We start from the raw sequence: 15,148 nt of genomic DNA on the forward strand, positions 1-15,148 counted from the left end.
TTATATTTAGTTTGCTTAAATTTATTTTAACCCGAAGTAACAAATTAGAATAATATAGAATTCAATATGAAAAAAAGTTAAAATTAAATTGGTAGAAGAAGTTGAATTTAATATAATTTTTAATGATATAGAGTTCGATATACAATAAAATTAAAATTGATAAATTAATAGAGGAAATTGACTTTAATATCAATTAGAATTGATCGACCCCATAATTCGAATTAGAATAATTAAGTGAGGGTAATTAAGTAATTTCAGCAAGTACCGACCGACCGACCGACCGACTACCAAACTTTTAATATTCCGTCTATTATAATATAGTATAGATGTTGGATTACTTGAAATGTAAAAAAGTGGACAATAAGAAAAAAAGAGACATATCAGGAAATACTAGAAGGTAAGGCTAGGAAAAAAACCAAATTAAAACAGAATCGATCCGAAATTGAAGAAAATCGGGGAAAACCGAGCCTAGAAAAACCTATCCGAAAAATAAAAAACTGGACCAATTTATATGGCTTGGTTCCGGTTATACGTACGTTCCAACTGAAGTGATAAAAATTGAACCAAACCATTTACTAATATTAATAAATATTATTATTATTCATATAAAACTATTATATATAGTATTTATGAATTTTTCAAAATTTAATATTATATTTCTATACCACAAATTCAACCTATAATTTGCAAGTAGAGATATAATAAGTCTTGTCCCTTACTGTGAAAATCTGAAATGCAGTCAAACAAACTTTAAAACATCTGAAATGCAGTCAAGCAGACTTTAAAACCTCTTTCCTCCTCTTTTTTTTTTGACGAAAGCTGAGATTTTATAAATTATTCAAATCCATCTCAATACAAGAATTAACCGAGACCGGGATAGTATCCCTATTAAAACTACGATCTGGGTAACTATGTGATTCCCTAGCCAGTTGATGGGCAACCATATTGGCAGACCGTTTAACATGATACAAAGACACTTTGTTTAAACGTCGTAGTTGACTCCGGCACTCCTCAATCACACTACCGAACTGAGACCGCATCGGTGTTTTACTCCTGATGGCCTGCACCACTACCAGGCAGTCCGACACCACCGTGCATTCCTTCCAATGCATCTCATCAATCCAACTTAACGCTTCCTTGATAGCCATAGCCTCCGCTAGAACTGGAGAGACTGAGCTCTTATGGACGATAGACTTTGCTTGGATGAGTACTCCATTTGAATCTCGAGCTATCAAACCAAAACCCACCGCATCTTTATCTTCAAAAACAGCCGCGTCAGCTGATATCTTTACTGAATTATGTTGAGGATTGACCCAAATACAAGCTCCGTCTCCTTCAAATGCCGGCTGGAGAAGAGCCGAGGTTGATCTGTTTTGGGCTAACGACCATTGTGAAAGATACTGCTTAGCTGCAGCTACTGTTTTATAGACTGATGCATGCCTCTGGTTCCAAACCAAATCATTGCGATTTCGCCAAAGTGCCCAGCATATAGTGCTGATCTCTACTTGCTTTTTGGCATCTGCAACACTCATAACAATTTCCAGCCATGACTTAAAATCCGAGCATAATCCGACCTGAGTATCAACATTAGTGAGAGACCAACATAGGCGAGCATAAGAGCAGTGCACCAGGCTGTGAAGAATTGATTCATTATCTTCATGACAAACAGGGCATATTGCATTAACCTGGACTCTTTTTAGTTGCAGTTGGCTGAGAGTTGGTAAGCAATTTGATAGGGCTCGCCAGACCACGTTAATAGCCTTCGGAGGTGCCTTTATTTTCCAGATCTTAGACCAAATACTGTCTTTATCATCAGGATGCCACGCTCCCTTATTTTGCTGAATCCATTTATACGCGCTTTTGACCAAATATTACCCCGAAACCTCATACTTCCAGTAAAGCACATCCTCACCGCCGTTGTCATTAAGCACAGTATCTAAGATTGCACCCTGGTCCCTTTCGTTGAAGATGTCTTTTAAGATATCCAGATCCTATTCCCTCCTATCAACATGCCACAGAGAGTCTATAGTTTTTCCTACTATAGATTGAGAAACAGTGGTAATATAAGGATTAGTATTATCCGAAAGCCATGGTTGCCCCAATATGCTAATACCTGTTCCCGCTCCAATCTTCCATTTAACCCCGTTTACAATCAAATTTTTTGCTTCATAGATACTACGCCAAATAAAACTTGGATTATGACCCAATTCTGAATTTAGGAAATCACTGTTTGCGAAGTACCTGGCTTTATAAACCCTTGTAACAAGGTTGTTTGGATTAGTTGCAAGTCTCCAACCTTGCTTGCCAAGCATGGCAATATTGAAGTCACGAAAGTCGCGAAAACCCATGCCTCCTAAAGACTTGTGCCTTGTCATTCTCTCCCAACACATCCAGTTTAACCAAGAATTACTGTTCTGCGAAGTCTTCCACCAATAGCTGGCTAGAGTTTTTTCGATATGCTTTGTGATGTCCTGAGGGAGTAGAAACAAACTCATTGCGTATGTGGGTAAAGCCTGAACCGCTGTTTTAATGAGCACCTCTTTACCAGACCTTGAGATACATTTTCCATTCCACTTGTTAACCTGAGAACAAACCATGTCCTTCAAGTACCCAAGAATAGTTGATTTATTCCTTCCCAACATGTTAGGCAAACCCAAATAAGTACTGTTCGCGTTAGCTTCTCCCATTTGCAGCATTTGGCATACTGACCTCCTGTTATATTCTATAACATTCGTGCTGAAAAAACAGAAGATTTCTCCCTGTTGATTTTCTGACCAGATGCCCTCTCATAGACGTTTAGCAGTTCAATCACCCTGCCTGACTCTGTTGTATCTGCTTTGCAATAAAAGTACGAGTCATCAGCGAAAAACATGTGAGAAATAATAGGGGCGTTACGACAAACCTTGATACCATGTAACCATTGCCTAGCCTCATATTTTCTGATTAAAGATGATAAGCCCTCTGCGCAGATTATGAACAGATAAGGGGATAGAGGGTCCCCTTGTCTGATACCTCTCGTAGGAATAATTGGCCCCATCTCATGTTCACCGTGCACAATCGAGTATGAAACAGTAGTGACACACTGCATAACTAGATGAACCCACCAGTCATTGAACCCCACCTTACGCAACATTGTTTCAAGAAAATTCCATTCAATCCGGTCATATGCCTTGCTCATATCGAGCTTCAACGCCATATATCCATCCTTGCCATATTTCTTTCGCTTAAGGTAATGCATGACCTCATAAGAGATCATTATGTTGTCCGAAATGAGACGACCCGGGATAAATGCACTTTGTGTGTCTGACACCACTAAATCCAGGACCTCCTTCATCCGGTTTGCTAGTACCTTCGTAATTATTTTGATCAACACGTTACAAAGTGCGATAGGACGAAGATCCCCCACCATGGTTGGGTTTTTCTTTTTCGGCAGCAAGACTAAGTTTGTGGCATTCAACCCATTTAAAATTTCACCCATACGAAAGAAATCTCTTGTCATTTGAATGACATCTCCCCCCACTGCCTTCCAATGTTTTTGGAAAAAAGCCGGTGTCATGCCATCAGGCCCCGGGGCTTTATCCGGATGCATCTGAAGGATTGCTGACTTGACTTCTACATCTGAGATTTCCTTCATGAGGTCCATGTTCTGAGCACTAGAAAGGCGTAGATGCACACAATTGGTGACCTCGTCAACATTGGTTTGATCAGATTTAAACAGGTCTTGATAATAATTCACGATTAGTGACTGCAGTCCCTGCTGCCAGTCCACCCAGTTTCCATTATCATTTTTCAACCTGTGAATTCTGTTTGTGCGACGTCTGGCAGTACAAGACGAGTGGAAGTACCTCGTATTTTTGTCACCAGATTGGAGCCATAGTTGCTTCGATCGTTGCCTCCAGAATATCTCTCGCTGGTCTAGAATTAAATGGAGTTGGTTCTTGGCGTCATTGTAACTTTGAACAGCATGATCATCCCTGCCATTACGATATAGTTTCATTTGAGCTTTACATTCCTTTAGTCTTTTGCTGAAACAACCTGTTACCTCTCTTCCCCAAATTTCTAGCTTTTCCCCACATTGTTGAACCTTATGAGTGATTCTGTCATCTTTATTGAAGTCCCAATTATCCTTTACAATCTGAAGACACAACGGCTCCGATAACTATGCATTTTCAAAGCGAAAGCGCTTTTTTGTACGCACCGACTCAATCAGTTTAGGATCCAGGAATATTGGGCTATGATCAGAAGGGGAGCCATCAATCGTATATAGCTTCGACATAGGGAAAAGATCCAGCCAATCAGGCGATACCAGTGCTCTGTCTAGACGAATCTCCAACCAGTTATCAGTGTTACGACCTCTTTCCCACGTAAATGGATGGCCATGTAGCTCCATATCTCGCAGTCCAGTGTCTAAAAGGACGTTGTTAAAGCCATCGATTAACTTTTGCGGATATGCAGCACCACCCCTTTTGTCTAGCTGAGAAACTATGTTATTAAGATCTCCAATTGTACACCAAGGCAGGTTTGAATCCCTTGCAAGATGTCTAAGAAGATCTCAGGTCCTGCGTCTCAAGCTTCTGTTTGGCTCTCCATAGAACCCTGTTAATCTCCAAGTTGGCAGGTCTCTAATTGTAAGTTCCACATCAATATGATTTTGCGAGAGGCTCAGTAACTTAGCTTGGTCAGAATCTCTCCACAGCAAAGCTAGTCCCCCACTTCTACCTTGAGGTTCAACCACTATCATGCCTTGAAACTGAATTTTCAGCCTGATTTTTTCCATCTGCACCTTGTTACTTAGGGTTTCACATAAAAAGACAACATCGGGTCTTTCTTGACGGATCAAGTCTTTAAGGAACTGAAGCTTCCAAGGAGACCCCATCCCCTGACAGTTCCAACTAATAGTACTCATGAGGAATGGCGGGCCTGCCATGCAGCACCCGCCAGTTGCGCGTTTTTTTGGTTCTGGATATTTTCCTTCTGTGGGCTCATTATTACTTCTCTTCTATTGTTGGCTTCATCATTGGGCCTGTTATCTTGGTCCATTCTTCTTCTTTTCGTGTCTATGATGTGTAATTCACTATTTTCCACCTCATCGGTAATTTCAAAATCTTGAGCAATATTTTCCTGGAAGTTTGTTAACAGATGATTGGGTTTGTTAAGTATCCCCCCTGTATCGCCTTTACTTCCTCCTGTATTCATTATCGTAATTTGTTTGTCCCCCATTAGTGTTATCCCTGATTTTTCTCCCTTCCTTATCTCTTTAGCTACAATCTCGGAAACAGGATCCTCACTGGCCTCTGCCGTGTTTCTGACCGGAGTTGCACCTCTTATTCTCAACCATTTGCTTCCCATAGTGTGACTACGTCTTCTGGGATCAGCGCGCATCCAAGAACCGTAAGGTTTTTCAATTTGGTCTATCGGTGTATCAAATAAACGAGCACAAAACTTTTCACCATGCCCCACCATACCGCAGATGAAGCAGAAGGTCGGAATACCTTCGTATTTGAAATTGACCCAACACCAGTTAGCAACATTTTTCCTCAACTTCATCCTTCGTTTTAATGGACCCTCCAGTGAGATTGTTACTCTGATCCTTAGGTATTCCCTCCACACCCCAACAAAGTTGTTTGCATCAGATTCAAGAAAGGTACCCACATAATCTCCTATATCTTTCACCACTCTCAGCCACATAAAACCTGTCTCCATATCGTGAAGTTGCACCCAGACATCGAGTTTGTTTATTGCTATTGTTTTCGGATTCTCACCGTCTTTCAGCCTTTCGAAAATTAAATGAAACCTCCCAAATGTCCAAGGGCTGCCTTCAATTACCTTTTTGATGTCTATGTCGTGGTAGAACTGAAACAAAAATCGATTGGGTTCGAATTGTTTAACGTACATTCCTCTGCCCGGCCTCCATAATGATGCCATCTTATGTTGCATGGCTTGAAAATCAATTGGAGAGTCAGTAAGAAAGCGTCCAACAAGACACCATCTCGTGTCTATTTCACTCAGGTCCTCTGCGTTTTCCTCATACGTGATGCCCCCTGTTCTTCCTCTTCGAGACTAATCATAGCAAAATTTTCTTCCATTGCCTTTAAATTATCCTTTTATGTAGCCATAGTTTAGAAATACTGTATCCAGAGACGAAAAAAAGATTACTGTAAAAAAGAGATACGAATGAAATGAGAGATGACTAAAGACGAGAGAAACATTCACACCATGCCATAAGGCAAGACCTTTCCTCCTCTTTTTAACAACACGGGTTTGTCTTTCAAAATTAATTAAACATCTAATGAGATTGATTTACATATTATTACTATCTTAACTATCTTTTCTATTAATTTTTTAGCAGTGTTAAATTTTTGTACGTTATTGATTGAGCGCTTCAATTTGTCTATGTTACATTTATATATATATATATTCATCGATTTTGTAATCTTGACTGAACCGATTATAACCGAATCGGGGGTTTTTTTATAACCGAAACTGAATCTGATCTGAACCGATGGTTGCAGTTTTCGATTTTAAAAACTGGATATATGTGGTTGTTGTTTTGGTTTTATCCTGAAACTGAGTCGAACCGGCGCCCGCTCTCTCCCCCTAGAAGGTACGGTTGTGCAAAGACTCGGATTGAAATCAAAATGTAGAAAAACCGGAGAAAACCGAGCCGAATAAAATCAATACCGAAAAATAAAAATTGATCCGACTTAAATGATTTGGCTCCGATTACACGTTTCAACCGAACCGATCAAAACCGAATCGTACCGAACTGGTTATTTAAAAATAATTAGATAATAAATATTATAAATGTAGAAATATAATTTCTATATATTTAATAATAATAAATATATTCGAATATTTGAAGAATATGTAAAGTGTAATATCAAATTTCAGGGATTGTTATGTGAAATCTTAATATTACAGTACTTTATAAGCAAACTTCACGTTTCCCCCTCTAGTTACACACTCAATACGTAAATTCCTTTCTATGTTTGCAACTATACATAGATTGTCACGTACATTTCTCACTAGTTGTTGTCGACGGTACTCATCTAGAGAGTGCTTATAAATTGGTATATTAAAGATTTGCATTGTTTTCTCGGCGAGTTCATTGTCACTTTCTACTTATTAGTTATTACATTCGTAATAAAAATAAAATAGTGGTTTCGATTTGTTTCTATTGCCGAGTTTTTATTTTTATATGTAATTTATATTTAAATTCTGGCACCAGATACTTCAAGCTATACTAGAGGCCGGAAAATATATGAAAAGGCAGCGTGATTAGTTAAATCACTGTTATGAGTTATAAAACAGAAACCATCCTGTTTTTTTACGATGAACTCGATTATTGTACGAAATATTATTTTTTGATGGTGTGAGCTAATTTATCTCATTTATATATTATTTTTCATTTTTATATTTGTCGATTTTATAATCAAAATTGAAATCGAGCCAATTATAACTAAATCGGCGTTTTTAAAACTGAAATCAAATCTGAATTCATATATGTGATTACAATTCTCAAATAAGAAATCCAAACTGTAAACACAGAACTTCCCATCCCGTTGACAGGATAGCTGGACTCGTTTTTTAAACTTAGAACGCGTGCAGTGTGGGTGAGCAAGAAACGTGTGTTTGACTGTTGATGGGTAAAGTAGTAAATCGGTTTTTGGCCCCATATTTGAATTTAAATGGATAAGTAAGGTGTCGGTTTCGGACACGATGGATAGCCAAATTAGAAAAGGTGGGGAAATCGAAAAAGCGCATATCTTTTCATTTTTATATTCAAGTAATTACTCGCAACGCAAAAAATAAATAAATCACTATTACAGTGTCCAAGGCCCAAAAGTCCCGCTCCACATTTAACAAAAGTCCAGACGGAACAAAGCAGCCCAAAATCACTCAAATTTTTGGAGATCATTTATTCATTTGCATATCTAGGCAACACACTTTTGAAGGTAAATGAATTATGTTTAATTAATATGAAACTTTCTTCATGAGCTAAAATTTAAATAATTATTGAATTCATCAAAGTTTCTATGTGACATCTATATAGTATCAACCATATCAATATTTTATTTCAATGTATTGGGCCTGCACGTTGAAGTGATAGACCGGGCCTGCTGCGAATTTACACCGTGATTGGACTGGACTTGTACATTTATTTGATAAACTAGTACAGTTACTAGTGAGTAGTAAGAGTGATCGTCGGTATGATTTTTGTTTGAATACTCTTTTAAGTGCGTGTTTGATTCCAAGACTACGTTTAATAGTGTTGGCTAGAATGATAGGTTAAAATAATATATTATATAAGATTTATTAAATTTGTATAATGATGTTCTTTAATGGGGCTGATTATAATATTAAATTTATATTTACGGTTTTTGAGAGAGTCGATAAATATAACCAATACAAAAAGTTTGCCTATAATTTTAAATAAGGGTTGTAGATGATTGGAGTATTCCAATTCATACATATTATGTATAATAGGTCTTAGAATATTTTAGCTAAGGTTGCTACTAGTTAAGTGTTTCTCCTATTATAAATACTCTAATAATGTTTTGTTTAAAGAGGAAAATAAGACAATAATGAAAAATTATAACGCATTTACACACATAGAGGAAATTGAACAAATATATAATTATATTGTAGTTAAATCTTAGATAGGCAATTAATCGAATCTTGGAAGAGATATCCACATGCTATAATACTCCAACTTTTGTTTTGAACAATCAACCATTAATGCGTCATCATAAAAATTTTATCACTGAATCAGCACCATAAAAATTTTACAAATTTACAATCTCGAACATAAAGAATGGCAGAAAAATTAAACAAAAATCAAAATCTGACAAGAGACTAAACAAAAGCTAAATAAATTGGGTAAAATCGATGACAGTCCCTCAGAGACAGCTACGAGTTGAGGGAATTTTACGGTACCAAAAACAACGAACAAGCTTAATATCGAAGCTGATTATAATGATGTTAAACCTTACTTTAACTTCGTTTCATATAATTTAGAGAAATTGTTTCATTAGGATAGGAAAAAACACTTTAATATTAACAACTTTATACTAAAATTTCACATACATTTTATTTATTTACATTGTGAAAATTACCCATATATACTACAAGTGATTTAGTTGTCCAATTAATTATGAAATAGACATGGATTCAACTCCTTATCGAGTGTTTATTTTCTCTCTGTGTTTTGCATATATTTTATTATTCACAAACGTACATTTTGAACGGAATCAACATGTTTATTATACTAGTACATGATTATATGTTAATTTGCGTAAAGTGTTGTAGTGGGATAATAATAATCTTCTGATATTAATGTTCTTCACATACTCTCTCCGTCCCAAAAAATATTTTCATTTTGATTTTTTATATTATTTATGGTAAACGATTAAATACTAATTTACATCTAATTTATAAGATTAAATATAATCATGTGTGATTCTGTTGGATTTATATTTATGAGTATTTTAATATAATGAATTTTTTATATTTAATTTTAATATAAAATTAAAGATATTAAAAATCAAAAATATATATTGACAAACATAATTAATACGGAAAAATATTTAGGAACGGATGGAGGGCTAATTATGCAAGTTCTGACGCAGGACTAATTAGACAACTGCATATCGAACAGTAACGATTCTAGAAGTAGTTGCCAATATATTGATCTCAATGTTCATCTAACGGGAAGACGTAAGCAGTGATTCCATTTACACAACATCTACTCAACGGATGCCACTAAAACATACATTAGCAGTGACTTAGATACTTAACAATTACGGCTTGAATATACTAGTCTTAGTAGCAGTGTTATTTAAGTTGAATATTGGTCAAAAACTAGGCTTGTAGACTAGGCTGTTGACTTTAATCTCCCATTTGATCATATAACTGTTTAGTTCAACGGGGTGGACAGTGCGCTTAAATCTAATCTCACTAACTTAGAAAATGACATTTTCCGTATATATATATTACATATATATTAGATTGTTTTCTTAGGTTATGTGATAGAATAATACATACAGATTCCGTGTGTATGGAAAATAAGAAGTGTATTGATCGTAAAATAAAAACTTAAGCTTGAAGCTTTACAAATTGTAGGTATATATACAATGTCTTGGTCAACTGAGTTGACTCTAACTAACTAACAAACTATGTTATGACCATATGCTATTGTACAAAGCAGAATTTATTTGAGACTTAATAGCTAAGCTAATGGAGGCTTTCTGCTGAGACTTTAAGGCAATTTGAGCACACGATGAACCAGTCGTACTCGTGTGTTCATTCGTATTACCCCCCCTACTACAAGTTGAGATAACACAAGGATTGTGTAATCCCAACTTGGAGCAAATGAACCAATGACTTGAACCACCAAGAGCCTTAGTAAAAATGTCTGCCAGTTGCAAAGAGGTGTGAATCTTCTGAGGATGAATAACTCCAGTTTGCACCTTTTCACGCACAAAATGACAGTCCAATTCAATGTGCTTTGTATGAGCATGTTGAACCGGATTAGTAGCAATCTCAATAGCAGCCTGGTTATCACAAAAAACTGAAATGGGACGTGTAACAGGAATCTGCAGATCATGAAGAAGATACTTTAACCACATAAGCTCAGTAGTAATTGTGGCCAGTGCCCGATACTCAGCTTCTGCAGTGCTCATCGAGGTGACAGTTTGCTTCTTGGCTTGCCAAGAAATTAAAGAAGATCCTAAGAAAATACAGAAGCCTGTAACAGAACGGCCAGCGGAGGTACAACCCCCCCAATCACTGTCACAGTAACTAGTTAAGATCAAATCATTCTTGGCCGGAAAAAATAAACCCAAACCAGCAGTGCATTTGAGATATCTTTAAACTCTGAAGACAGAAGCCAAATGTTTCTCCCGAGGTGCTTGCATAAACTGACTGAGAAGATGTACTGAAAAGCTGAGGTCGGGACGAGTGTAAGTCAAGTACAACAACTTACCCACTAAACTTCTGTACTGAGATGGATCAGATAATAAAGAACCAGATTGATCATCATTAAAAAGCTTCACATTTTGATCAAGTGGAATAGACAAGGGTTTAGCACCAAGAGATTTGCAGAAGCAAGCATATCAATGACAAATTTCTTCTGACTTAAAGCAATGCCTTGGTCTGTGCGAGATACTTCAAGTCCTAAATAATACTTGGCTTCACCAAGATCTTTGATACTAAACTTAGCATGTAAAGCACCCTTAAGATCAGTAATAACAACAATATTATCACCAGTAAGCAATATATCATCAACATAGACGACAACTATTGTAAATAAAGAGCCCTGTTTGTGATGAAATATAGAGTACTCAGCAAGGGATTGGACAAATCCATATTCCACCAAAAAAACAGATAACATGGTATGCCACTCTCGAGATGCCTGTCGTAATCCATAAAGAGACTTTTGAAGTTTACAGACTAAAGGAACAGATGATAAAGGAATCTGATAACCAGGTGTAATATCCATATAGACTTCCTCATGAAGATCTCCGTGTAAAAAAGCATTATTAATATCAAGCTGAAAAACCTTCCAATTCTTGGTAGCAGCAATGGAAAAAACTATTTTAACAGAAACACCTTTAGCAATAGGTGCGAATGTATCATGAAAGTCAACTCCATATTCTTGTGTGTACCCCTTAGCCACTAGACGGGCCTTGTACCGTTCTATGTCGCCATTAGGAAGATATTTGATTTTGAATACCCACTTACACCCAATAGTTTTCTTGCCAATAGGTAAAGGAACTAAAGTCCAAGTCTTATTACTTTCTAAAGCTTCTAACTCTTTATTCATGGAAGTGATCCAGTTAGGGTCCAAAGCTGCTTTGGCAAAAGAAGTGGGCTCCTTGATAGGGATAATTTTAGCCATAAAAGCACTGTATTGTGGAGAAAAAGAATGACATGATACAAAAGAACTTATTGGGTACTTAGACACAGAGGAACAAGAATTATGACCTGGAATGGAATAATCATGCCACCAAGATGGTCGTGTTTGAGCCCTAGTGGAATGTCTAGTAACAACTACATTCTCATTGCCTGAATCAGTAGAATCAGAAACAGTAAGACTATCACTATCTGGAGGAGAACCAGACAAAACATCACATCTCATATTTGTTAATGCAGGAGACTCAACAGGATTGATAATAGAATCAGAATGACTAGGAGAAGGAATAACATCTATAACTTGGTCAGTTGTTGTAGAAGTATCAACAGAATTATCAAGATTAGCAAAATGATACCAAGACTGTAAGAAATGAGGATCTGAAATAGAAGTTTTATCAGTTTGATCCAGAAAAGGGAAAGTTGTTTCATGAAAAACAACCTGTCTTGAAACAAATTGTTGATTTGTTTCCAAATTTAGAAGTTTATAACCTTTAATGCCATGAGGATAACCAATGAAAACAGCTCTAATTGCCCTAGCAACAAATTTGTTAGAATCATGAACTGAAGCATAACATAGGCAGCCAAAGACTTTCAACATAGAATAGTCTGGTTGACGATGAAAAAGACACTCAAAAGGAGTTTTATTAGACAAAACAGGAGTTGGTAATCTGTTAATAAGATAAGTAGCTGTTAAGATGCATTCCCCCCAAAATTTGATAGGTAGACCGGATTGAAATTGTAAAGATCGAGCAATAGAAAGTAATTGTCGATGTTTACGTTCCACCCTGCCATTTTGAGCAGGTGTACCAACACAAGAAGATTGTTGAGTTATGCCTTTAGAAAGAAGTAAAGAAATTACAGAGTTATTGAAAAACTCAGTCCCATGATCACATCTAAACTGTTTAACAGAAGTATCAAAATGATTTTGAACATAAGCCATAAAACAAGTAATTTGGAAACCAACATGTTGCTTTGTAGGTAACAAAAAGGTCCAAATGGCTCGAGAATGGTCATCAACAATTGTAAGAAAATATTTACAACCATTATAAGTTGCATGAGCATATGGTCCCCACAAATCAACATGAATAAGGTCAAAAACATGATTGGCATGAGAATTACTTAGAGTATAAGGAAGATTACATTGTTTTGAAATAGGACATATTGGACAAGATTTGTTACAATCTTCTTTTACATAAGCATCAACAGATGGTATTTGTAGCAAAACAGGAGATGACACATGGCCTAAGCGCATATGCCACAAAGCACTAAGTTGATGTTTAGTAAAAGCTGCATTACTTGAAGTATCAGTGAGTACGAAAGAAGCTGAAACAGAAGAAGCAGATTACATTTCTAAATGATAAAGACCAGCCTGCAACTTGCCAATGGCTATTGTTTGCATCAGGCTATGGTCCTGAAAAACACAAGTATCAGCAGAAAAAGACACATGGCCATTAGTGTCTCTGGTCCACTTAGGAACTGAAAGAAGGTTGTAGTGAAAAGATGGAACAAAAAGAACATTATGAAGGCAAAATTGATCACTGAACTTAATAGACCCAACTTGAGTGACTAACACTGTAGAACCAGTGGGTAGAGCAACATGGATAGGATTAGATAAAGTTGTGACATCACTTAAAATATCTAAGGAACAACTCATATGGTCAGTTGCCCCTGTATCAACAAGCCAAGTATTTTTACTTAAACCAGAAAATAGGGAATTGGAATAGGCTATAACCATACCTGCCATGTGATCCTCATGACTTTTGAAAAATTGACCATTTCCAACTAGAGAAGTCATAAGAGAACTGAGTTGATTTAGCTGTTTTTGCATTTGATCCATCTGATCAGAAGAAGATCCAATGAAATCATTGGAGTTAGAAACCAGATTTGCCTTAGGAAGACTTCTGAATTGATGAGCTGGATTGACAGCCTTTTCCTTTTTCTTCCAATTAGGAGGATATCCAATAAGCTTGTAGCAGTGATCTTTAGTGTGGCCATTAAAATTGCAGTGAGTACATTTAAGCACAGGCTTAGTTGACAGATCTATTTGTGATCCAGCTGGTTCATTGTGTGCTCAAGTTGCCTTAAAGCCTCAGCAGAATTAACTAAAGGACTCAAATCAGTTAGAGATTGATATCCTTGTCTAGCTCTTTCATCTTGCTTGACATAAGCATAGGCTTGAGAAACACTTAGAAGAGGATTCATCAACAAGATTTGACCCCTGACATTAGCATTACTATCATGAAGGCCCATGAGAAACTGCAATAACTTTCGTTTCTGATCTCTTTCAACCAAAATCTTGTGAGCTCCACAAACACAACTAACAGTAGGTTCCAACACTGCATATTCATCCCAGAGACTTTTCAGTTTGTGAAAATAGGTTTCCACGGACCTATTGCCTTGCTCAAGACTATGAGTATCCTTCATAATCTGATACACTCTATGTCCATTGACACTAGAGAATCTTTCATACAATTCAGTCCAAATTTCACTTGCAGTAGTGACATAATTGAGTCCATCGCTTATTTCATCAGCAACAGAGTTTAAAATCCAGGTAATGATCATATCATTCACCCTCTCCCATTGAGCACACAATGGAGATGTGAGTGCAGGCTTCTTGTACAATCCATTAACTAAAATGAACTTATTTCTAGCATTCAAAGCGATTTGCATTGATCTACTCCAAGGCACATAGTTATCTGGTCCTATTAGCTTCTTAGAAATCAGAATGAGTCCCGGATGATCATTATTATACAAAAACAAAGGATGCATATTGTTATCAACAACATTAGCATTGTAATTTGGCAACTGAACTACCGTTTCATCATTGCTATTCAAATGTTCGTCTTCATTATCTTGTGTTTCAACATGTGTTTGAGATCCAGAACTAGAAGAACCTTGTAAAACATTCACAAAGCTAGGTCGAACCATGGTGAAATAGCACAAAATTTCACAATTGATCAAGCTAAATGAAGATACACAAGTCAATCTTAATTGACTGTAAGTAATAGTATGATTACTCAAGGATAGTAATCAATCAAAGAAAACTCAAGATCTAGGGTTTAAAAACGATCTCAATCGTAATGAAATCCAAAAAAAAAAACAAGATGCAAAGATCTTTCAAATTCGAGATTGCGATCGAGAAATCAAACTTACATAATGACGGAAATGAACTAAATGAAGAAGATGCGCATAGATTCAGTCTCGCTCTGCTCTGATACCATGATAGAATAATACA

At 36.5% G+C, this 15,148-nt stretch overlaps 2 protein-coding genes across 2 annotated transcripts; both read right to left on the reverse strand.

Annotated features, from left to right (window-relative positions):
* Positions 1–4,159: 4,159 nt before the first annotated feature.
* Positions 4,160–4,876, reverse strand: LOC141686076 (uncharacterized). Its single transcript, XM_074491136.1, has 2 exons — positions 4,596–4,876; positions 4,160–4,529 (listed from the first exon to the last, which is right to left on the reverse strand). Exons 1-2 carry the CDS (start codon positions 4,874–4,876, stop codon positions 4,160–4,162), a joined length of 651 nt encoding a protein of 216 aa, XP_074347237.1.
* Positions 4,877–13,953: 9,077 nt separating this feature from the next.
* On the reverse strand, positions 13,954–14,841 carry LOC141686078 (uncharacterized). Its single transcript, XM_074491137.1, has one exon. It carries the CDS (start codon positions 14,839–14,841, stop codon positions 13,954–13,956), a length of 888 nt encoding a protein of 295 aa, XP_074347238.1.
* Positions 14,842–15,148: the final 307 nt, after the last annotated feature.

The sequence above is a fragment of the Apium graveolens genome, chromosome 9, assembly GCF_009905375.1.
Source record: "Apium graveolens cultivar Ventura chromosome 9, ASM990537v1, whole genome shotgun sequence".
Classification (NCBI taxonomy): Eukaryota; Viridiplantae; Streptophyta; class Magnoliopsida; order Apiales; family Apiaceae; genus Apium; species Apium graveolens.